The 24921-nt window shown below is 42.6% G+C and overlaps 1 protein-coding gene across 1 annotated transcript in view; it reads right to left on the bottom strand.

The window, feature by feature from the left end:
• RFC4 (replication factor C subunit 4) overlaps positions 1–24921 on the bottom strand; it is a 1279614-nt gene that overhangs the window by 483856 nt on the left and 770837 nt on the right. Inside the window, exon 4 of the mRNA XM_044070726.1 lies at positions 21703–21822. Within this exon, the coding sequence (XP_043926661.1) occupies positions 21703–21822 (120 nt within the window). The remainder of the gene's footprint in view (positions 1–21702; positions 21823–24921) is intronic.

Below are 24921 nucleotides of genomic sequence, written 5' to 3'. Positions count from 1 at the left end.
CGGGATCAGATTATTAGCTCGAGATTTTTGGCTGACGTGAGCTTTATATAATGGCCGAGTCAGCCAAGAATGAATGAATATTGACAACATCAGATTTAGCACTAGCATAGTAGGCCTTTAAACTGGAAGAAGATTGATAGCTAATATGACAAGTATTTGTTAAACATTGGCATAACCCACATCAACTGATAAGTACTAGTAGAGTGCTAGTAGAGTAGTACTATATGTGTGTGTGTGTGTATACATATATATATATATATATATATATATATATATATATATATATATATATATATATATATATATATGTGTGTGTGTGTGTGTGTGGGTGTGGGTGTATGTATCTATATCTATAATATTATATGGGAGTATTCCAGGAAATAGCCATCTCGGACTTGGTTTATGTAAGTCCATTTTTTCTGCCATTTAGTTTTATAGTTTGGGGAGGGGGGCTTTCCCCCTTACATTGGGGGGTTTAAAGGAGAAGAGAGATATTTCATATTCGCTCTTCTCCTGGATTTTCCACCTTTTTTTCCCCAGCATGTCAGCACTTGGCATTTCGAGTACCACAGTTCCGACAGTCAGCCAACAATAATATTTGGTGTTCACAATACAGAATATATACAGAAACTTTAAATGCAAACATTCATAAGCAGTCTGTAGAGTTCAGACATGTCAGGCACAAACAAACAAAGAATGTTGCTATATCAGAGATGCAGAGATTAAATAAAATCTGAATCAAAGGTACTAAAATTATTTAAAAGGGGTACTTTAAATGTTAAATCTTAGATTATAAAGAGAGAATGTGGATAATAAATTTGGGGGCACTATATAAACCAGGGTTGAACGAAAATTGTTAGATGTTGTCTGGTTACATGGGTATGAATAATAACAATATTAGCTTGTATTTTCTTTAAAAAAAACTTGATTATTAATTGTTAGCTTGCTTTATACTTCTGATAATTTAATATTTTTATTTTATGTATGTTGGAGATTATAGTAGTGTTAAGACTGCTGTCACTTGGCGAGTATTTAAACAATACGGCTATGTAACTTCCTGATATTTACTGATATATATATATATATACACACATACACACACACACACACACACACACATGTAGTTCAGGGAGGGGGACTTTCCCCTCACACTGGAGGGTTTAAAGGAGAAGAGAGATATTCAAGATTCACTCTTCTCCTGGATTTTCTACCATGTCAGCACTTGACATTTTGAGTGCCACCATTCCGACAGAGCCAATAGTAATACTTGATGTTCACAATACAAAATATATACAGGAAGTTTAAATGCAAACATTCATAAGCAATCTGTATACTTCGGGCATGTCAGGCACAAACAAAGAATTGTAATGTACGAAAGATGCAGAGATTAAATAAAATCTGAATCAAAGGTACTAAAATTATTTAAAAGAGGTGCTTTAAATGTTACAAAATGAAAGAGGATGCTATCATGGTCTAGGCCTTTTTCTACTCTGAGCAAAACTGCAACCACATTATTAAAGCTTTTCTCAATATCTATATGCCAGGAAAATAAAAAATCATGACCCCTTATGATAAAATTCCATTACTTTTCTGCACCTATTAGCCAAGTACAGATTAAAGAGTTTAATTTTTCAGTTTAACAAAGACATTTGAGTAAATACATTGATTTTTAATACTTCGGTACTTCTCTTTTGGGTATTAATACTGTTAGAATTTCACCCAATAATATACAGTGACATACATTTTGAGGGAAAAGAGTTTAAATGAAAACGTAACTGCACATTTTCAAAAGAATTAAAGCACCCAAATTAGAATTTAAGACTGAAAAGGCTCCACAAGGTCCATGATTATAACATTGTTGGCGAGGTAATGAGCCTGGACAAGTGAAATAAGAGATCCAAAGTTGTCTTGAACGTCTATCTCAACCTGTGGGTTTTCAGATATGACCCATATCCGAGGCAGGCTCCTTGGATTCTTCAGCCCCAAAGCTCCACATCCTCTACCCATAATACATGGCCCTCACTGATTCTCTTTGGATCTCATTTACTGCTTTTGCATCCAGACGTGGCCACTGGAGCTCATTTAGTTGTGACAAGTAGTTTTTGGTTATCTTGCAAATTTTTTTCTACCACCTCTAGATTCTTGTAGTAAAGTATTAGGCTAGACAATCTTAGTGTAGGTCTTAGTGTTTTCTTTTTTCTATCGATTCTTTCTCCTGCATTGGATTTGCCACCCTTTTTCTTCCTGCTATATATATATATATATATATATATATATATATATATATATATATCGGTCTACTTCATATGACCTAAATTTCATATGATCAAAATTCATTTGACTGAGACCAAATGACCTAAAAGTACAGTTGTGTACACTTACCATACATGTAGATGCTCGAGTGTATTCACTGTTGCAGTCATTACATTTGGGTAATCTGCTGGCAGGTTGCCCTCAGTCGGCCTGACTAACAAAGTCTTGGGTCCTGCGTCAGTTGCTGTCCCTTCTTCCATGACGTCAGGTCATCAGGGGTATAAAACATGCAGCAGATGCCATTACATCAGTTTTTCTTGTCCCAGATGTCAGGTGCCCCCCAAATGGGGAGCAAAATATATATATATATATATATATATATATATATATATATATATATATATAAATAAATAAATGTATAAGTACATAATTTAAAACACAAAACATGTACCTCCAAACAAAAGCATATACACCCAAAAAGGCTTTTAAGCATAGTAAAAGAAAGGAGAGGTGTTCTAAGAGAAAAACGGGGCTGGATGGTGGGTAAGCAGGACTGCAACAGTGAATACACTCTAACATCTACATTTATGGTAAGTGTACACAACTGTACTCTGTTCTTTGTGTTTCACTGTTGCAGTCATTACATTTGGGTAAAATCAGAAAGCTATTGTTGGGAGGATGGATTTATACAGCATTAGGAGCAGCTAAAAGGCTCTGCAGGACAGCAGTAGCAAAGCCAGCTCTGGATTTAGAGAAGAGAGGTAAACGGTAATATTTGGTGAACGTATGAACTGAGCTCCAGGTAGCAGCTTCTAGAATGTCTCTGGTAGGAACCCCTCTGAGAAAGGCTGCAGAAGTGGATGCCGCCCTGGTGGAATAAGACCTGATCCCCTTGGGGATAGGTTTACCATGGTGCATATAGCAGAAACGAATGCAATGGCTTATCCATTTGGAAACAGTCTGCTTTGAAATAGCCTTTCCCTCTGCCCCTGCACCAAATGCCACCAATAGTTCAGATTTTCTTAGAGATTTCATCCTGTTTAAGTAGACTCTAAGTTGTCTGTGTACATCCAATGAATGCAGAATCCGCTCACCCTTGTTCTGTGGATTGGGGAAGAAAGTTGGCAGATAAATGGTCTGATTAAGAGCCACACTGGATACCACCTTAGGCATGACAGATGGATTGGTCCTGAGAGCCACCCTGTCCAGATGAAAAATAATGAAAGGCTCCACTGCCATATGAGCCTGTAATTCTGAAATCCTTCTAGCTCAAGTGACTGCTATAAGGAAAGTGGTTTTCCAGGAGAGAAATTTTAGGTCTGCAGTAGCAGCTGGCTCAAAAGGAGGGAGAGTGAGTTTTTCCAAAACAAAATTGAGGTCACATGCAGGTGTTGGTGCTCTCCTGGGAGGTCTTAAATTCTTGGCCCCTCTGAGATACTGCTTTAGCAGAGGATGAGAGAAGAGGGGAGGTTCTGTGTTGTAATGAGCTGAAATGGCAGAGGCATGGATTTTTATGGAAGAAAAAGATAGGTCCTTGTGAAGCATCTCAGTTAAGTATTGCAGAATCTGATGAATATTGGGCATTGCTGTGCTTATTCCTTGTGATTGGTTCCAGGCACAGAATCTTTTCCATTTGTCAGCATAAGATTTTCTAGCACTAGGCCTTCTAGCCTCCAAAACGACATCCATCACTGGTTTGCTGAGGGATGCCAAGGGTGAAATTAGTTGATTAGCCACGCTGCAAGATTCAAAGTTTGGAGCTGAGTGTGCAGAATTTGGCAGTTCTGCTGAGAAAGTAGGTAAGGTGTCGGGAGGCAGGTGCCACGGAGGAAGGTGTGACAAATTGCGCAGGAGTAGGTGCCAGTGTTGGCGAGGCCAGTCTGGAGCAATCACAATCATTTTTGGTTTGTCCTGTTTGACTTTTAGTAGAACTTTGGAGAGCAGATGCAGAGTAGGAAAAGCATAGACTGATAGGTTTTTCCAGCTGAATGATGGAGCATCCACTTTCCAAGATTTTTGTGATGAATTCTTGTGCAGAACCTGTCCAACTGATAATTCTGGGGTGAGGCAAAAAGATCTATGTCTTGGTTCCCCCATTTGCATGTCAACATGTTGAAAACTTGTGGTTCCAATTTCCATTTGTGTGGGTCCATAAGACTTCTGCTTAGTTCATATGCCAGAGTATTTAGCTTTCCTGGCAGGAATTGAGCTTGTAGTTGTATCTGACAGGTCAAGGCTGTGTTCCACAATGCCATGGCTAGTCTGCAAAGGGGGTAGGAATGTGTACCCCACTGCTTGTTGTTGTCTGTCTTTATCACTAGTTGTCCTGGATGAAGGTAGTCCTTCAAGGCTGTCAGAGCATTCTGTACCGCTAGCATCTCTTTCTGATTGATATGTAGGTGCATTTGATTTGGGCTCCATTTGCTCTGAATGCACTTCCCTGCCAGATGAGCCCCCCCAAGCATAGTCTGATGCATCTGTTGTTAGGGTTTGGGTGGCAGGGGGTGGAGTGAATGACAGTCCTTTGTTTTGGTGGCAGGCCTCTGCCCACCATATTAACTCTAGTTGCAGGCAAGGAATAATAGGAATCATTGTTTCCAGGCTGTGACAATGCTGACTCCATAAACTTTTTGAGTACCACTGAAGTTTCCTCATATGCAGTCTTGCATATGGAATTAAAAGAATGCAGAGGCCATGAACCCCAAGGCCTGCAGAATTTGTCTTGCAGATAGCTGGGTTTTTGTGGCCACCTGATTGAAGTAAGTCATAAATTGAATTTGCTTTTCTGGCGTAAGGTAAGTCATCTGGGCAGTTGTATTCAAGCTTGCACCCAGGAATGTAATTTTTGAGAGGGTACCGGTTTCATAGGTTCATAGGTTCATACTAGGCTATCTGCCCAAGGGCATTTATAAGCCTAGCCCATAGTTATGTGGCTTTCGCCACCCCTTTAGTTTGAATAAAAACTATGCCTATCATTTTTCTGTGCCTCTGTCAAGCAGTGACACTGAAGTAATCCCTGGGGTATATCTGCGATCTCCCATCCATTGGTCAAGATTCCTCTTGAACAAGGCCAGCGAGGTGCTCTGCCTCACATGTACCGGGATTTTGTTCCACAGCATAGGGAGTCTCTGGGTGATGAATCTGTCCCTCCAGCACGTTCTATTTATAACCGTGTCAAGGTTTAAGTCTCCGCCCTTGTGGTTCTGAGGGATCTAGATTTTTGAGGTGAAGCATATTCATCAAATCTGGGTTTGACATGGCCTTATATGTCAGGCACAGGTCACCTCTGAGCAAGCGGTATGAGACTGAATAGAGCTGGAGTTCTTTCAGTCGGGCAGCATAAGACATATTTTGAGACCCTTTATCCTTTTGGTGAGGAACTTTTGGGGCCTTTCAAGCTGCAGCAGGTGTCTGGTCAGATACATTCCAACGGGCATTGTACTCAATCATAGGTCTAATGAGTGATGAGTACAGGGGACGATGACCTCCCTTGATCTAGATGTGAATCCCTTCATGATCAGGTGGGCTTATATAGAAGCTTTTCCTAACTACTTTAGCAACATGAGTGTCAAACGAAAGGCTACTGTCAACTTGGATCCCCAGATCCCTGATGACTTTTTCTGTGCTCAGTGGATTGCCACCTATATGGTAGCTAGGGGTAACCTTGTTTTTCCCGAAGGGTATGACTATGCATTTTGGCGTTTAACTTCAGGCCATGGCTCTGGCACCAGTTATCCGTTTCTGTGAGGCCCTTCTGGAGGATATCTGTGTCAGATGTGTTTTCGACTATGGCGCCCAGTTTGCAGTCATCTGCAAACTTTGTCAGCTATAACCCTCCTGTGTTTGCTTGTACTTCAGAAAAGTAGATGCCGAACAAGAGTGGACCCAGGACTGAGCCCTGTGGGACACCACTTGTGACAGGCTTTGAGTCTGACATGGCTCCAGCAACTCTGACCCTGTGGGTTCTGTCACTTAGCCAGTTTGCAACCCATCTTGTGATGTATGGGTTTACATTCAAGCTGATGAGTTTTTCGATGATACCTGAGTGGGGTATTGTGTCGAAGGCCTTTGCCAGGTCGAGGTAGGCTGTATGGACTGCCTTTCCCTCATCAATGGCCTTGGTGACTGTCTCGAAAAAGTCAACCAAGTTTAAGAGGCAGGATCTGCCTTTGACAAAGCCAAACTGGGTTGGATCCAAAGTCTGCAAGTTCCCTATGTCTTTATTTATGAGTTGTGATTTCTTTTCGTTTATGGTGTACCCTAGACAAGTTAGAACCCTTTTTACAAACGCCAAATGCTTTAGAAGAATGTCCTTGTTTTCTGCCTGAATTAGACAATCATCCAGGTATGGATATATTTGAATATTTCTTTGCCTGCAAAATGCAATCACTGGTGCCTGGCACTTTGAAGACCCTTGGCGCAGTAGATAAGCCAAAGGGCAGTGCAGAGAACTGATAATGCAAGTAGCCTGCTTTGAAGCGGAGGTATCTTTTGCAAGAGTCCCCGATTGAGATATGCAAGTAAGCCTCTTTTAAGTCTAGTTACCAACCAGGCATCTTTGCCTAGCACAGGTAGTAACTGTTGAAGAGTCAGCATCTTGAATTTTGGAATGTCCAGAAATGTGTTTAGAGTGGAAAAGTCCAAAATTGGACACCATGATTTGTCTTTTCTGGGTACCAGGAAAAGTCTGGAATAGAAACCTTGTCCCTTTTCCTCTTCTGGTACTGGTTGAATAGCCCCCATGTTCATGAGGGACAGAACTTGTTTCAGGGCCTCTGCCCACTGATTTGGGGGCAGATCTGGCCATCTGTTTGGGACTGACAACGTGTGGAAGTGAAATCTGTATCCCTGGGATACTACATTTAAAACCCATTTGTCCTGGGTAATAAGTTGCCAGTTTTGTGCATGAAGTGCTAGTTTTCCCCCAAAGGGGTGGCTAAGAGGTAAGTGCTTGGTGACTGTAGAGGGAAGTCATTGAGACTGCTTACCATAGGGAGGTGCCTTGTTGCTTCCAGATTTGGAGGTGGAGGCACCTCATTGTTTTGTTCTAAAAGTTCCTTGTGACTGAAACCTGGAGCCTTTGGAATGTCTTGATTTGACTTGAGCGGCTCTCGAGGGGACTTGAAAGGACCAGTTCTTAGTAGGCCAGTGCCTACTAAATCTTGGAGGTTGCACTTGTAAGAAATCTTTCACAGTTTGCATAGATTTAGCTTTATCTTCCATCTTTTTTAACACTTCTTTAGAGATGGTCCTGTTGTAAAGGAGCATCCAACAATTTTGCTTTAACATGGTCAGGCAGAGTCTGCTCTTTGAGCCAAGCATGCCTTCTTAGCACAGATCCAGTTACAGCAGCCCTGCAAGAGGCCTCCAAGGAATCAGAACCACATTGCAAATTATGTTTTCCAACTTGTTCAGCTGAATGCAATAAATCCTGCAATTCTTTATTTTCCACACAGTCAGAGATTAACATAATTTTCTGTTTAAGTAGTCCCATGATATGCTGTTGATATTTAAGCATATGAAATTGACAGTTTAAAGCCCTGATTGCCAAGGTTGCAGACGTGTAAACCTTCTTACCTCATCTATCCAGCGCCCTGGAATCTCTATCAGAAGGGGTAAGATTTTTGGCAGTAGAGGCTTTAATGCCCTTGGGACCCTGAGAAATGGTTTCAGGATCAGCAATAGGGTTTTTGAAAAGGAATTTGTGGGAGTCAAGAACCCTGTAGTATCTGTCTGGCTTACAAGGAGCTGGAGGCAGAGAATCAGGAGTCATACTAGATTCTGAAAAAACATCAACAACAATGTCTAGAATAGGACTTATAGCCAAAGGCCTATGCTGAGGCAGTAGAAGAAAATCCCTAAGTCTCTTTTTAGATTCAGAGAAATCCTTACTTTCCCAGTGGAAATGTTCCCTTAAGGCATGTAAAGTTTCCCCAAAAGAAAAATCCTCAGGGGGAGAGGCAGAAGGAATGGAATCCTCGGCATCAGTGTCCTCATAAGTAGGAATAGACAAATCCTGTTCATTAGAAGAGCCAGAAGAAATAGAATCCTGTTCAGAAGATTCATAATCAATGTCTTGCCTAGGCCTCGTAGAAGGAGGGGGTTGGTTACCCCTGATCAGAGTAATTAAATCTTCAGCCATTTTGATCATTTGTTTTTTAGGCATAGGGGCCTGCACATGTGGCCCAGGCATCGGTTTTTTAGACGCAAATTTCGATTTTGGCCTTAGTTTTGAAGATGGCGTCTAATATACAAATCTGTAAGCCTGAAAACACCCTCAGAAGCCGGTGCCTGCACAGCGGCTCCGGACCCATCTAAGGTAGAGACATCTGCGAGTTCCATAACTGAAGCATATAGCAGCATACAGGACTCCGAATGGGTCTCAGTAGAGGCCTGCGAATCAGAAGTAGCGGGTATCAGGGGCGAAAGCACCTGAGTACCGGCGAACCGGCGACTGGCTTAGGAGAAGCGTCATCGGTTCTGGACCTCAACAGTCTGTCTTTTTCTTTGTGTTTTTTAGGTATTCCGGTAGTCGGATTGCTAACCGACATTTCTGGATAGTTAAATCTTGAGCCAAAATATTTAGAAGCAAAAATATACAGACGTTTAATTGTGTGTTGATTAAATTTAGCACAAAACCGACAGCAAGGCACGTTGTGGTCAGGGCCTAGGCAAGGAATACAGTACAAATGAAAATCCTTATGAGTATTTGCTTCCCACAAGTAATGCAATTATTAATTTTTACTGACATCGGTAAGGAGCAAGAAAAAGTTTCCCCAACAGGGTACTTAGCTTTTAGTTGAAGACTTCGGTTCTGAAACTCGAAAATGAAAATTTCAGGAGTCGGCTGACCAGCACTTGCAAACTGCTTCTGCTTCGGGCATCGCGCGGCAAGAAAGACTGATGCAATGGCGTCGGTTACATGTCTTATACCCCTGGCGACCTGATGTCATGGAAGAACGGACAGCAACCGACGCAGGACCCAAGACTTTGTTAATCAGGCCGACTGAGGGTAACCTGCCAGCAGATTACCCAAATGTAATGACTGCAACAGTGAAACACGAAGAACATTTCATTTGACCTAAATTTCATTTGACCTAAAATTAATTTCACTGACAATGAGCACTGGCAGTCTGTAGAGCACTGTAAGGCAAGTAAAAGGTATATGCCCTGTTCCCCACTGTAGGTGCTACCCTGGAATTAGAATATATAGGTGGGGGGGGTGTAGCCCCCCCCATGTAGTTTGATTATGTATTCTGTGGTTTGATTTTATATACAGTAAAACTGAAATTTGTGGGGGGGCTATGCCCCCCCCCCCAACTATATATTCTAACTCCAGGGTCGCACTACAGTGGGGAACAGGGCATAAACATTTTACCTGCCTTACAGTGCTCTACAGACTGCCAGTGCTCATTGTCAGTGAAATGAGCTTTAGGTCAAATGAAGTTTAGGTCATTTGGTCTCAGTCAAATGAATTTCGATCATATGAAATTTAGGTCATATGAAGTAGACCCATACAAATACAGACTTTTTTCATATACAAAAAAAAGATTATCATTTTTTTGTTCTACTTTAATACTTTTGTAGAGTAAAGATTGTTCTGTTTGTGTGCGCGCACACGTGCATAATTGTTCTTGGACCCAGCTATGGAGAAATAGGTTTCAGGCTTCAAAAAACTGTATGGGCATAAGCTGCACCCACTCAAGATACACACAAGTATATATACTGTTTAGGTATGGTCCACCTAGATATGGAGTGTCAGGTGTGCTCTGCCTTTGGCCCTAGACAGCTCACTGACTGGAAGGCTAATTATTTTAAAGGGTCTACTGCCACCTGCATCAGCCTCTTCTTCCATGTCTTTCTGTCCCTCTCCTGCCAAAAAGCCAAGAGAGAAGGAGAGTGACAGAGAGAAGTCATAAAAGGAATAGGAAAAAAAGACAAAAGCAAGATGAAAGGGAGGGAGGGAGAGAGAGAGAGACAGGAGTGCAAAACACGCCTCCGCCTCATTGGAAGGGCTGCCTGATCCAAGGCTCCTCCAGCTCTAACTCTAAGTGTGTCATTAGCAACCCCTTGGTGCAAATCAACTTCTGCTATAGCTCCAGGCTCAGAATCTTCAAACTCTCCAACTTCAAGTATTCCTAGCCCCTTCTTGTCAGCAGCTCCTATCTTGACTAGGTTTCACTTCCCTTCCTGTGCAAAAATCCCACTGTATTTTCACTGTAGCCATCCCAAACTTTGAACTGGGTCTCTCCTTTTCGGCTCCAAGAGACTGATCCATCATTGCCTAAATGATCAAAGCAGTCTTCAACAGCTTCCTCAATGTCTGCCTAAAGTATTAAGGGCTCCGATTTGGAGCAACTGAGTACCATCTTACAGGCTCAGATGAACCTTGGGATCATCCCTTCTTCCTGGTTTCTGACAGCAGACATTTCCCTGCCTTTGGCTCTAATTTTGTCTGTTCTTCCCCCGGTCCAACTTTTGGTGCTGGGATCTATGGGCTCAACTGGTCCCTGCCCTTCTCTTCCCTTTTGTCGGTGCAGACAACTTGGCTGCCTCAGTTACTGGGTCCACTCCTTAATGTTCTCGACTCTGGCTTCATTAGAGTCAAGAATATGCTGGAGCCTACAACCCTACGATCTGGATCGACTCTTGAGGGTTTCAAAGCCATCCTCCTTTGAACACTTTGGCCTTAGATAGCTCAGCTCTAATTTCAACATCAGAAGGGGGTGGGTCAGTGTTGGGCTAATCTGATGGGAACAGCATCCACCCTTCTGGCCTCATCATTTGACATTATAGAAAAGATCCTTTGCCCATTTGAGATTGGGGTTCTGTTGGGCAAGTCGCTGTCCTCTCACTCTTGTACTCTGGGCTTGCATCTGCTGGCACTGAGACTACTCATGCCACTGTGCCTTCAGCTGGCCTGTGTTATGGGATTACCAGCTCCTTCAGTATTCCCACTAGCATCCTCCCAAGGAGGTTAATGTGAACAGCAAAAGCAAGAACATTTGGACTTTCCTGACCTCAAAGAGAAGGGGTCCCCAAAATCCCACCCATATGCACAAAGATGCCTCCTTTGGAGATTTATTGGGAGTAAATGAGACAGCATTGGAGATGGAACACTGAAGACCTTACCCCTGATGAGATGGTATTTCTTGAGGCCTTTGGCACAGGCCCATTCACGTCCCAGGCGGTTGTCCCCTGTCTGGAATCCCAGAGGGCAGCCAATCTCTCAGAAGCCTCACAAAGTTAGTCCCTCCCAAGGATAGACCATGCTGGAGTAAGAACACATAGTGGATGCTAATGGAGTTGCTTCAGTTACCGAGAAATCTCCGGAGAGAGTCTCATAGCTCACTCCCCAAACAAGGAGTTGCGGGCAATGATCCACCTGAGGAAATGCACCAATACTTCAGCTACGTTTACATTCCATTCTCTGAACTACTTGGGTCATTTGACCAGGCTCCAGAGACATTTGATCTCAAAGATATCAAAGACTGGGTGGACAGCAGCCACCAGAGACTCAAACGTTTTTGGAAACTCAGTTGTCTGCTATGCAATCCATCACTAACGTATCTATGAGAATTCTCTCAAATGCTGCAGATGGTACAGCTCATGCAGCAAGCACCAGTATTACCATCCGGCCCACTGTCTGGATGAGCTTATCTAAGCTCATGACTGCTTCAAGGTGTCCTTTCTAAATGCTTCATTAGATGGCTCCACTCTTTTGGTCCCAAAGTCAAAGATACACTGACCAGGAGTGAATAAGAAGGGAAGACATTATAAGTAATTGGAGTGGGTTTCTCCATAACACAGAAGTCTTTTTCCAAGAACTAAAAGGTGTAGGAGGAGAGAATGACTGTTTTTGCAAGTCGCAGCAGTTTTTCCAAGATGCTACTGGTGAAGGTGCCCCTCCCCCCAAGTGGCAGAGGGGAAGCTTCAATGGACGCCGCCCTGGTGGAGAGGGAGGGATGGTCTGCAGAACCAAGACTACCTCTCTGTGGTAAGCCCTTTACAGTGCCCTTGAGGGGTTGCCCGGCTGCCGCTCTCTGGAGGCAATGGGGGGCTTGGCTGTCTACTCCAAAGCTTAGAAGACCATCACTTTAAATGCTAGGATGCTAAGTGTCATATCCAGAGGCTATTCCATTCCCTTTCTCTGTGCTCCAAAGGAAAACCAAAGCGATCCCTTAACATTCCACCCATCAGCTAAGGGAAGCAGTGGTGGAAGTAAGAAAATCGTTCTGCAACAGAGTCATCCAAAAGGTCCCACTAGAGCAGGGGGGGATGTCTGTTCAAGATTTTTTTTTTTCTTTCAGTGCCAAGAGCAAGGACATCAGGCCCACTTAAGTCCTCAGCAAGCTGAATTATGTCAAACAGACCAAGTTCCAGATGGTCATAGTTCAAGTCCATTCTCCCTCGGCTGAAAAAGGATGAATAGATGTGCCTGGTAGACCCAAGGGATGCCTACTATCACATAAAGATAATGAATACTACAGGAGGATCCTGCACTTTTAGCTAGGTTCCAGATATTACCAGTGTCAAGCAATGTCTTTTGGAGTTGAACTTTCTTGAGGCATCTGGCATAGGCCCATCCATCTCCAAAGTCTCCTGGGTTTTCAACAAGTGCATGCCAGTGGTGTTTGTCTGGCTCCGGCTGCAAGGATTCAAGGTCATTTTTCATTACCTGGATGACTGGCTACAGCAACCAGAAAAGAGCCTCTAGTCCAAACCAGGGACTACTTGCTTCAACTGTGTCTATTCTTGGGCATTACTCTGAATTAAAACAAGTCTAATCTGGGACACGTATAAGTCCTGAAATTCATCATCTGCCACCCAAGTTCTAAGTACGCACAGGCCTCTAGCTTACTTAGCTCTGTCTCATTAGCCTTATGGCTGTGTCTATTTATTTTGTGCTGCTGACAAGGTTCTACATCAGAGTGTTCCAGTGGACTCTATCTAATTGTCAATCTTAGCTCATCCTATGGACCTTCCCTTTCGTCTTACCAACTTATGCCACAAATACATTGCTAGGTGGCTACAGTCTCACCAGGTTCCAGCAGGTCACCCTTTTGTTTTCCCCTCAGTTCCAGGCCATAGTTACCATGGATTCTTCCCTCCTGAGATGAAGAGGCAACTTCAAAGGGAAACAGACCAAGGTTCTTCGCTCCTGTCAGAGGCCATTCTTCACATCAATGTCTTGGAGATGAAAGCCAGCCTCCTATAGTTGTAGGCCTTTCTCCCCAAGGATGTCAGAGTCTGACGGCACAGCACTGCTCTGGCACATAAACAGGGGGAACCTGGTCATATCCCGTGTCAAGACACCATGGAAGTGTGGCAATGTCCTCAACGGTTTCTGACAAAAACACACATCAAGAAAATCCAACACACCAGCAGACAGCTTAAGCAGGAGTATCCTCAAGCCTCATGGGTAGTCCCTCAATCCAGAGATTCATATATTCATAGACTGCTATGCGAATGACCTGGGGGCCTTTCTATACCTACCCAAGTTTTCCCGAAAAAATAATGACATTCTGAATCCAAACAGGACACTGAGGGCCAGGCATTATAAACTACGCAAGTCTGGGTGCCAGGCCAAGTGTAAATTTCCTATTCCCCATCTGTCTAGGTTGTGCTTAACCTGGTTAAAGAACGAACTTGGCTTCACATGGATGGGAAGCCTATTCCATAGGAGGAGCAATCTCTGGGACACACATCTGCCTCTCCAACATGTACCGTTTACATCACAGACAAAATTCAGGACCCCAGACCTTGTATTTCTGGTACTCTTGACTTACGAATATGTAGGAGATTTACAAGTGTGGGGTTTGCGGTTGCCTTGAAAGTCAGGCATAGATCACCCCTCAGCAATCTACAGGAGACGGAGTAGAGGGAAGGGGTTTTAAGGTGCTCTTCATAAGGCAGATTCGTTACACCTTGTAATTTTTTCTGTATAGAACCTTTGATGTCACTCTAATTGCTGCATATGCCTGGTCAGGTACATACCAAAGGAAGTGCTGTACTATATGATTTGTCTGATAAGCATGGTATACAGTTGGATAATGACCTCTCTCAACCTATACAGTTGGATAATAACCTATCTCGAACTAGATGCCATGCCCTTAGGTTGTGCAACATAAAAGGACATCCTCATTATGTGGTGGTCAAAGTAAGACTGTCTATGTAAATACCCAGATCCCTGACCATTGTGTCGACTCTTAGGGGGTGTACTACCAACATGGTAACTAGTTGAGATGGCCGATCTTCCAAACGGTACAATTATGCATTTCTTAGCATTGAGTTTAAGACCAGAGCTTTGGCACCATTTGTTAATCAGATATAGACGTTAAAGAATGCTAGTGTCTGCAGGGGAGTTGATAATAACCCCCAGCTTGTAATCATCTGCAAACTTAGTCTACCATAAACCTTCAGTATTTGCTTCCATTTCAGAGAAATAGATGCCAAAAAAAGAGTGGGCCCAGTACCAAGCTCTGGGGAACTCCACTAGTGACTGGCCTCTTGGTGAAGGTGGCCTCACCTATTTTAACCTCTTGGGTCCTATCATTGAGCCAGTTGGCTATCCAGCAGGTGATAAAAGGGTTTATACCTAAAATAGTGAGCTTGTCTATAATGCCTGAGTGGGGCATTGTATCAAAAGCCCTGGCCAGGTCGAGGTTATCTGCGTGCACAGTCTTACCATCGTCCAGTGCTTTGGTGACCCTCTCAAAAAAGTCCACCAATTTAATAGGCATGACCTTCCTTTAATAAAGCCGAACAGTGACGGGCCCAGCATTTGGAGGTTACCCACGTCCTCATTTACCATGTCCATGATGATTCTTTCCATGGCCTTACATGAGTCTGGTAAGACTTATGGGCCAATAGTTACCCGGATTAGTGGTTGGACCTCCTTTGTGCAACATCGGATATAAAAGTTATGTACTTACTATAATGCTAGATTCATGTTGTCTTCTTCATCAATCTCAACCATCCCTCCCCCTCCATTTCCCTTTCCAACTGTCATCTTTTTGTGCTACTTCTGGCTAACTGTGTAGACCGAACCAAAACCTATATTTAGGGTTACTCACCCAGCCCTTTTTCCTTTTGGGAACTCTCTTTCTTTGAGAACGGGTTCATTTTTCTGTATTAGTTTATGGGAACACAGTACTGCAAACTCTGAAGAGAGTCAGTGAGGGCAGTATATTATGGGTAGAGGAGGTGAAGCTTAGGAGCTGAAGAATCTGGGGTGCTCATTCGGATCTGGGGCAGATGCAATAACCCATGGGTTGAGACGGACAGAAGAGGACAACATGGCTCTAGCATTATAGTAACTACATAACTTTTGTTTCACAACAGAGCAAGAGTGCCTGGTCCAAAGATTCACAGTTTTCCACCTAAGAGATAAGCTACAGATTGTGATCAAAAGAACTTCTGAAGAAGACACACACATATTGGGCACTATCCAACCAGCCTCTGAATTCCTATACAGTTTTGAACCAAACCTGCTTCTGAGAATACAGCAAATGCTCTCAGATCATAACATCCATGCTTCTGAAATGCAAGATTTAATGGATATAGAGAAAGAAAGGCCATATATGTGCGCTCTACCTCAAAACAAAAACACGTTTCTGCAAACTGATAGCAAAAACAATTGCATTAAAGATACAACTGTCTACTAACTCCAGAAATGGGACTTTTCCGCCTCTTGTTATGGGGAAACTTGAATAGTTTCATATTCTGCCACATATAGTTTGATTTGAACTGTCTCTGTATTCTGCTCACCCTATCCACTTATGAGGAAAAACTACATACTGATTCAGCCATACAATTTCTTCACAGGTTCATAGGTATGAGAAAAGTACAGTTTTGTACCTACCATAAATGTAGATGTTCGAAGATCCACATTGCTGCAGTCCTAACACTTGGGTAGTCCGCTGTCCCTCGGTCAGCCCGAATATCAGAGTATAAGGCTGACGTCGGTCAAGGCGCATTTGACTGACATCAGAACGTCAGGGTACAAATGCGCATGACCGACGTCATATCCTCAGTCTTTTCTTGCCCCAGATGTCAGAAGACCCTAAAAAGAAAGGTCAAAACCCATAGACAACAACTAAACAACCAACCAGCCTAACACCAAAAATATGTACAATATATACAATATATACACTATACCTCAGAGGGATAACCCAGGCCACACAACCACCTCAAACTACAGAGGGGAAGGAGGGAGGGTAAATTGGACTGCAGCAATGTGGATCTTCGAACATCTACATTTATGGTAGGTACAAAACTGTACTATGTTCTTCATCTCACATTGCTGCAGTCCTAACACTTGGGTAGAATCCCAAAGCAGAGGTAAGGGAGGATGGCTAAACTATAATGAAGCAGGGGCTGCCAAAATGCCCTGCAACACAGCAGTGGCAAAACCAGCCCTGGATTTAGAGTACAGAGGAAGGTGGTAATGCCTAGAGAAGGTATGCACTGAACTCCAAGTGGCTGCCTACAAAATATCCTTAGTAGCCACCCCCACAAATAAGCTGTTGAAGTGGCAGTAGCCCTAGTGGAATGAGGCCTAATCCCAGCTGGAATCTCTTTGCCATGATGGGAATAACAGAAAGCAATGCAAAATCCAATCCACTTAGAAATAGTTTGTTTTGACACGGCTTGCCCTGAGAGCACAAAGCAAAAGAAACTAATAACTGCTGAGATTGTCTGAACCCTTTAGTTCTGTCCAAATAATATCGCAACTGCCTGTGTACATCTAAAGTGTGTAAAATCTTTTCCCCTTTAGTTTGGGGATTTGCATAAAAAGTAGGCAAATGAATAGTTTGGTTTAAAGCCACACTAGAAACCACTTTAGGCATAAAGGAAGGATTAGTACATAAAGATACCCTATCCTTATGGAAAATTAAGAAAGGCTCAACTGCCATAAGGGCCTGCAATTCAGAAACCCTTCTTGCAGAGGAAATGGCCAACAAAAAAGCAGTCTTCCATGACAAATATTTCAACTCAGCAGTAGCTGCAGGCTCAAAAGGTTGTAGAGTGAGTTTCTCCAACACAAAATTGAGATCCCAAGCAGGAGTAGGAGCTCTATGTGGGGGTCTTATATTCTTTGCCCCTCTAAGAAATTGCTTGAACAAAGGATGAGAAAACAATGGTGGGTCACAGTCGTAGTGAGCTGAAATTGCTGCAGCATGAATCTTAATAGAAGAGAAGGACAAACCTTTGTCCAATAACTCAGTAAGATATTGAAGAGCCACATTTAAATCAGGCTCAGAAACATCCAAATCCTTAGCTGCACTCCAAAATAAAAATCTCTTCCATTTATCTGCGTACACTTTCCTTGTACTAGGCCTTCTAGCTTCCAAAATCACATTCAAAACTTGTTGTGGAAGCTGAGACCCTTTCTGATTTAAAACAGAATATGCCAGGCTGTTAGGTGAAGAGAGTGAAGCATGACATTGAGCAAATGACTGTCCTCCTGGGACAACAGATGAGGAATCAAAGGCAAAGGCCATGGAGGCTTCCGTACCAGACTTCTCAGTAATGGGTACCAGTGCTGTCGAGGCCAATCTGGAGCTATCAGAATCATCCTTGGCTTGTCCTGTCTGACCTTCAGAAGTACCTTTGGGAGGAGAGGCAGAGGTGGAAAGGCATACACATGAAGATTTTTCCAACTGAAAGAAAGAGCATCCACTTTCCAAGCTGTGGGATGAAACCGCTTTGTGCAAAACTTTGGCAGCTGGTGGTTTAGTGGAGAAGCGAACAGATCTATGTCTGGAGTTCCCCAGGACACTGTCAATTTCTGAAATACATGAAGATCCAGTTTCCACTCGTGGGGATCCATGATTTGTCTGCTTAACACATCTGCTAAGGAGTTCTGTGCTCCTGGCAGAAACCTTGCCTGAAGACTTAGTTGTAAACTGAGAGCAGTCTCCCACAAAATCATTGCTTGCCTGCATAGAGGATAAGAATGTGTTCCCCCTTGCTTGTTGATGTACCACATGACAGTTGTGTTGTCTGTTAGAATCAACACCTGCCCTGGAAGAAGTAAGTCTGACAGGCCACTTGTCTTGTATCCACTTTCCATTTAGATGAGCTCCCCAAGCTTTGTCTGAGGCATCTGTTGTTAAAATTTGACTCGCCTCTGGCCGGGTCACAGAGAGTCCCTTGTTTAGGTGACATTCCTGAGCCCACCACAAAAATTCCTTTTGAATGCAAGGTATTATTTGAATGACAGTGTCCAGATGTTGGCAGTGCTGTGTCCATACATTTTTGAGATACCATTGCAACTTCCTCATATGCAGTTTGGCATTGGGAAGCACCAGAATACAAGATGCCATGAACCCTAAGGCTTGAAGGACTGTCCTTGCAGTCAGCCCGGACTGAAGAGATAGATGATGGAAGTAAAGGGAAAGATTCTTTTGTTTGTCCGGGGTTAGAAAGGCCATCTGGGATGCTGTATTCAGTCTTACTCCCAGAAAGCACATGTCTTGAGAGGGTACTAAACTGGACTTTATTTCGTTCACAGAATACCCCAGGCATCTTAGCACTGCTATCACATACTCCAAATGACGAAGAAGCTCGTCCCTTCCTTGAGCCAGAATCAGGCAATCGTCCAAATAAGGATAGATTTGTATTCCTTTCAGCCTGAAGAATGCTATCACTGGAGCCAGAACTTTTGTAAATACTCTGGGCAGTAGATAAGCCAAAGGGCAATGCAGAGAACTGATAGTGAGAAGTCCCAGTCCAAAACGCAGATACTTCCTGCAACTTAGCCTGATAGGAACATGAAGGTAAGCCTCCTTGAGATCCAAAGTTACCATCCAGTGATCCTTGCCCAGTAGAGGTAAAAGCTGTTGTAACGTCAACATTTTGAACTTGGGAATGTCCAGATAAGTGATGAGGATAGATAAATCCAAAATCGGTCTCCACGTGTTCCCCTTTTTTGGCACAAGGAACAGGCGAGAATAAAATCCTAGGCCCCTTTCTGGCATAGGAACCGGCTGTATGGCCCCTATTTGGAGTAACAGAGAAATTTGCTTGTGAGCCTCTATTCTTTGTTGAGGAGGAATGTCTGGCATGCCTTTGAAAGGAGGCAAGGTATGGAAATAAAACCTGTAACCGTGATGTATGATATCCAGTACCCATTTGTCTTGGGTAATCAAACTCCAATTTTCTTTCAAAAGTGCCAACCTTCCTCCCAAAGGTGCTGCCAGGCGAGAAGGTTCTGGCAGCTGAAAAGGTAGGTCACTGGGTCTGTTTACGAAAGGACTGACCCCTGCCCTCACCCGAAGACTGTGCAGGAGAACTCCCTGTCCTAGGCCTGAAAGAGCCCTGACCTCTGCCCCTGCCACGTCTAGATCTACCCCTAGACTGGGAATCATAAGAAGGATATGTCCACCCTTTAGTAGGCCAATTTCTACTAAACTTTGGAGGCTGAACCTGCAAAAAATCTTTAACAGTCTGCATAGACTTAGCCTTGTCTTCCATTTTCTTTAAAACTGCCTCAACAGGAGAACCAAACAAGACATCAGATTGCAAAGGGCATCCAAAATCCTAGTTTTAACATGGTCAGATAAATTTTGATCCCTCAGCCAGGCATGCCTGCGAAGAACTGACCCAGTGGCAGCCACCCTAGACGAGGCCTGTACAGCATCAAAACCACATTGCAAAGAATGCTTACCCACCTGTTCAGAAACATGCACTAAATCTTGTAACTCTTTACAATCAATACCTTCCGCCAGAGCATCCACCTTAGATTTCAACTGTGAAAGGAGATAATTTTGATATTTCAACATGTGAAACTGGCAATTCAAAGCTCTCATGGCTAGAGTGGAAGAAGTATAAACTTTCTTTCCCCATCTATCCAAGGCCCTGGCCTCTTTATCTGCAGGAACCGGATTCTTGACAACAGAAGCCTTAACACCCTTAGGCCCCTGGCTAACAGTTTCTGGGTCTGCCCTAGGACTCTTAAAAGATACTTATGAGCTTCAGGCACCCTGTAATACCTATCCGGTTTAACAGGAGCAGGAGGCAAAGAATCAGGATTAAGCGAAGCCTCTGCAAACACATCTTCCACTACATTCAGAACAGGAGGTATAGCTAAAGGCCTATGCTGGGGTAGAAGCAAAAATTCCCTAAGGCCTTTCCTGGGATCAGAGGAAACCCGACCTTCCCAATTAAAAAGCTCTCTCATGGGGTGCAGGGTCTCTGAAAAGAAAAATCCTCAGGAGGAGAAGCAGAAGGAGTAGAATCATCCACATCAGAATCAGAATAATGAGAATACTCCTGCAAGTCTTCAGTCAAGACTCAGACACATCCAAGCCTGCTCATAATCCCCCAACACAGGTTCCATCCTAGGCCTCTTATCAGGAGGGGGCATAGAGCCTCTAATTAAAGTAATTAAATCTTCTGCCATTTTAAGCATGTGCTTTTGGGCACAGAACCTGAAGAACTAGGAGTGACACCCACAGAAGCAAAACTAGACCTGCCTCTAGGGAAGCCTTGGAAGCAGAAAGAGAGGGCCTAGACACCTTAGGAAGGGAGGGAGTACAGTTACCTGAGAAGCCCCTACAGCCTGACCTGCCTCCTGGGAGGCCACATCCTGTAAAACACAGTCTCTCCCTGGGACTCCATAGAGGCCTCTGTCGGAACCACCGGTTCCACTGACGCTCTAAAGAACCGGCGTCCGGTTCGGACGACTCCTCTAACCTAGGTTTAACTGCCTTGTCCTTGCGCTTCTTTGAAGAAGCGGCCGGAGCATCCGACGGCATATTGTAATTGCACCGCTTCCCAAAGACTAACCTGGCACAATCCAACCTACGCTTTATAGTGCGCTTATTAAACCTAGCACAAAAGCGACACCCAACAACGTCGTGCTCAGGTCCCAAACAAGGTATACACAAATTATGGTAATCCCTATGCGGTATCTGTTTCCCACAAGAAATACAGTTATTCACTTTTTCTGACATCCGGTAAACCACTGAGGCAAGAAAAACAAAAATATTCCCCAACGGGGTACTTAACCAACTCTGACTTTGGTCTGAAACTCCGAATTCGAAAAATTTCAGAACGCCGAACGGCACTTGCAACACTGCTTCTGCATCGGACCATGCGGCAAAAAAGACTGAGGATATGACGTCGGTCATGCGCATTTGTACCCTGACGTTCTGATGTCAGTCAAATGCGCCTTGACCGACGTCAGCCTTATACTCTGATATTCGGGCCGACCGAGGGACAGCGGACTACCCAAGTGTTAGGACTGCAGCAATGTGAGATGAAGAACATCAAACTTATCGTCACAACATGTATATCAGATATTTTACACCTCTAAACAGCTCTAAGACTGCTAGGCATGGCAAAAGGAAATGGACACATTGGGGCTTATCTGGTAAGAAAATAATAGTCAAATAAAACAAAGCACATTATCCTGTAACTGCATTTTTAATTTTTTCTTACTCTGACCGGGTTCCTCCCACGACAAGCTGAGCAAAGTTTTTCACTTTTTCTCTAACCACCTGGATTCCACGTTCATCAGAAGCATTTAATTCAAGAACTCTTTGTCGAAAAAGCTCTGGTCTGAAAAAAAAAAATATATATATATATATACAGGTAATTTAGCCAACTCCCTTTAATCAAATATAAATACAGTCACCAGAATCAATGTAAAACATCTTTAATATGTTTGGAGTCATTTTAGCACATTGTTTAAACATTTCTTACATTAAGCTTCACAAAGTTCAAGCTCACATCAAACATGCTATAAAATTTACCATTTACGATACAGAAGTCAACATATTTAAGACCAACAGAAATGTAGCCAAACTACTGACCTCAAGTTAATCTGTCTTAGTCAAGCAAAGTGATAAAAGAAGGTAAGTCAATATGACAAGCACAAAACAAAAGAGAATAAATCAAATGTGGATTGAGAAGAGGACATGGTGGTACAGGCAGAACGCTCTGAAGTACAGCAAAGCAGGCAAAGTGAACACACAGGCAGTTGCATTCAAGAGGTAGTATGCAAGCTTTGGTAGAAAGACATTTTTTGTAGGACATCTAACACAAAAGAGGGAAGACAAAATGCCAGCAAACACAGTAAGGGCACGAAAAGGTAGAACAAGGTAGTAGCATTTCTTTGAGGTGGCTGGTTTGCTGGGAGCTCTTTGGGGTACGAGTCTGCTTTCCTGTGTTTTTGGAGAGAAGACCAAAATCCCAATGCAGGTGAACCCTTTAGCACTCTATGGATTCATGTTGCTTCTGCTCATAAACCCTACAAAAACTTTCTACTACAAGTCACGGTTTTGACTGCTTAAGCTACTGGTAAGGTGTTTTATATAAGATGCATTCTTTTGGGTTTGTTCTGAGTTCCGGATCTGAGTAGGTTAATTCATAATTTGACAGACTAGCTTGCGTATGTTATTTTAATGAGATAAGATTGATATTCACCAGCTTCATGAACTGATGCTTTTCAAAAACAGCCCTGAGTACTGATAGCTAGAAGAAATCTTGACTGAAAATTCATCTTTTGTTCCCTTAATTCACCAGTGGTACTATAACTTAACCTTTACAGAGTTCACAGCTAGGAGGGTCAGACAGATATGTAAAAGATTACAAAGATGAATATGTTCAGTATACTGTGGTATTTAGTAGAATGAGTCAGTAACAGTTTTCTCCTAGGCCAGATGGGCAAGTTTTCTTTAAACATACATTGTTTTTAAAAAATATGTTTTTTGGCTTCTTTGGCAAGGATGACCATCTTCAGGGATTCCTGCCTCCACCCCAAACTCACTGGTTTATCCCCTATACTGGGACTGCCAACACGGCTAGGGCTAAAAGAGCAAGTATATCATGCAGAGAAGATTAAAGGATCCCAACCCTGCATCATCTGCTCCTGACATTATTTTTTTTATTCTTCTCTGGGTTCTCTAAACTTCACCAAGTAGAAATGCATCCAATGATGTATACATGCACTAATGACCATATGTGCGCTCCTAAGGCGTTACCATCCACCCACACTTTTATGTAGTGCATGGCACTAATGCTACTCTCCAGTCTTCACTAGAAATGAGAATTGCACAGTAAAAACCTATGCCCTTCCCCTGGGGAGGATGATCTGGTTGTAGGCTGCTCAAGCCTACTTCCCAAGTAATTCATTTGTGGGTTGCCAGCATCACAGGAAGATACAATGACTACAGCACAGGGGCAGGGTAATATTTTAGCTCCTTTCACATGCACAAAAGTACCTGTTGAGAACTTGGCATTATTATAATAGAGGGATGTTGCACAGTTAACATTTTCACTTTGCCACATAGGTTTCCTATTTTTATTGCATACATGTTACCTAGTCACCTCATGCTAAATGTTGATTCAGAAATATGTTTTGATGTATACAAAGTCACACAGAATGAAGTTTACAACAATATAGTGTAGTGGGATGGCTACAATACAGATTGATAAAACGCTCAGACAAATTTGCACAAAGTGTGCTTATGTACATAAAAAGTTTTTACAGAGGGATTTTCTCTCCCTGCTGCATCCCCTCCCCACAAGAAAATATACTAACTTTACTGCCTCAGATACAGCAAAACTAAGTGTTTCATTAATCTCCAAGGTAGTTTGTTTTCAGAATTTAGTATATTAATTGTAACAAGTTGTTTTCAGAATTTAGTATATTAATTGTAACAAGTTAACATTGTGATGATTCCCTCCTCCAGAAATGCATGATGGTTGGTGTAATGGTTAAGGAGTTTACCTTACAAACACAAGGTGCAGGGCTTGACTCTTGCATGGGGTAACTGGCTAGGCTTAAAATGGCCCAAAAGGGTAGTTAGCCTAGTACTAACCTATGAACCTATGATTACAAGAAACCAAGCACCAAACACGCAACTACCTGCACAAAAACAATAAAAATGGCACATGCTCAAGAATTATGGCAAACTTCATATAATTTATGTTGTCAAATATGTATTCATATCTTTGTTGATCTAGATTTTAAAACACTCAAAATAAAAAGGGAATCATTAATGCCAGGTTCCTTAGTTGCATTTATCCTTAACTGCCAAATCATTTCCTTATATTGAATCATATTTTCACAATCATCCCCTTTCACCACCTTGTCTATTGCAAAAAAAAATTCTTACACTGTAGTGAATGTTTATATACAGCATTAGAAACCTTTTTACATCCTATACATGCTCCTATATCTGATTCTTCAGCCATCTCACAGTCTTTCCCACATAAAATGCTGGCAAGAACTGCAAACTGCTGAATGCAGCATATATGCAGTGTTACAATTATAATGACCTGGGTAAGTCATAGTCTTGTCGTACCCTGTTACGGAAACATGTGGCCTGTCATTGATAAACTTATAATATATACACACACCTCATTTCTACATCATAGATTTTAACCTTTTACATATTAACATCTTTTTATGTTTTTACCCCTACTGTATGTTATTTGAGAGGCATTACTGAATTTAATTCTCATACCATAAGTAAAAAGTAATTCCAAGCCTTTTTAATGCAGTGGCAAATGGAGCATCACCAATGTAGGGAATAACCACAGAAACTCATCTATTTCAGTTTGATCAATCTGCTCATCTTGCAAAATGGGGATACAGTATATCTACTACATCTACTAGAATTTCTTTTTTTTTTTTTTTTTTTAATTTCATTC

The sequence above is a fragment of the Protopterus annectens genome, chromosome 4.part1 (assembly GCF_019279795.1).
Source record: "Protopterus annectens isolate FY-2018-M chromosome 4.part1, PAN1.0, whole genome shotgun sequence".
Taxonomy (NCBI): Eukaryota; Metazoa; Chordata; order Ceratodontiformes; family Protopteridae; genus Protopterus; species Protopterus annectens.
Note: the sequence above shows the minus strand (reverse complement) of the source record. Positions and strands in the feature narration are given on the sequence as shown.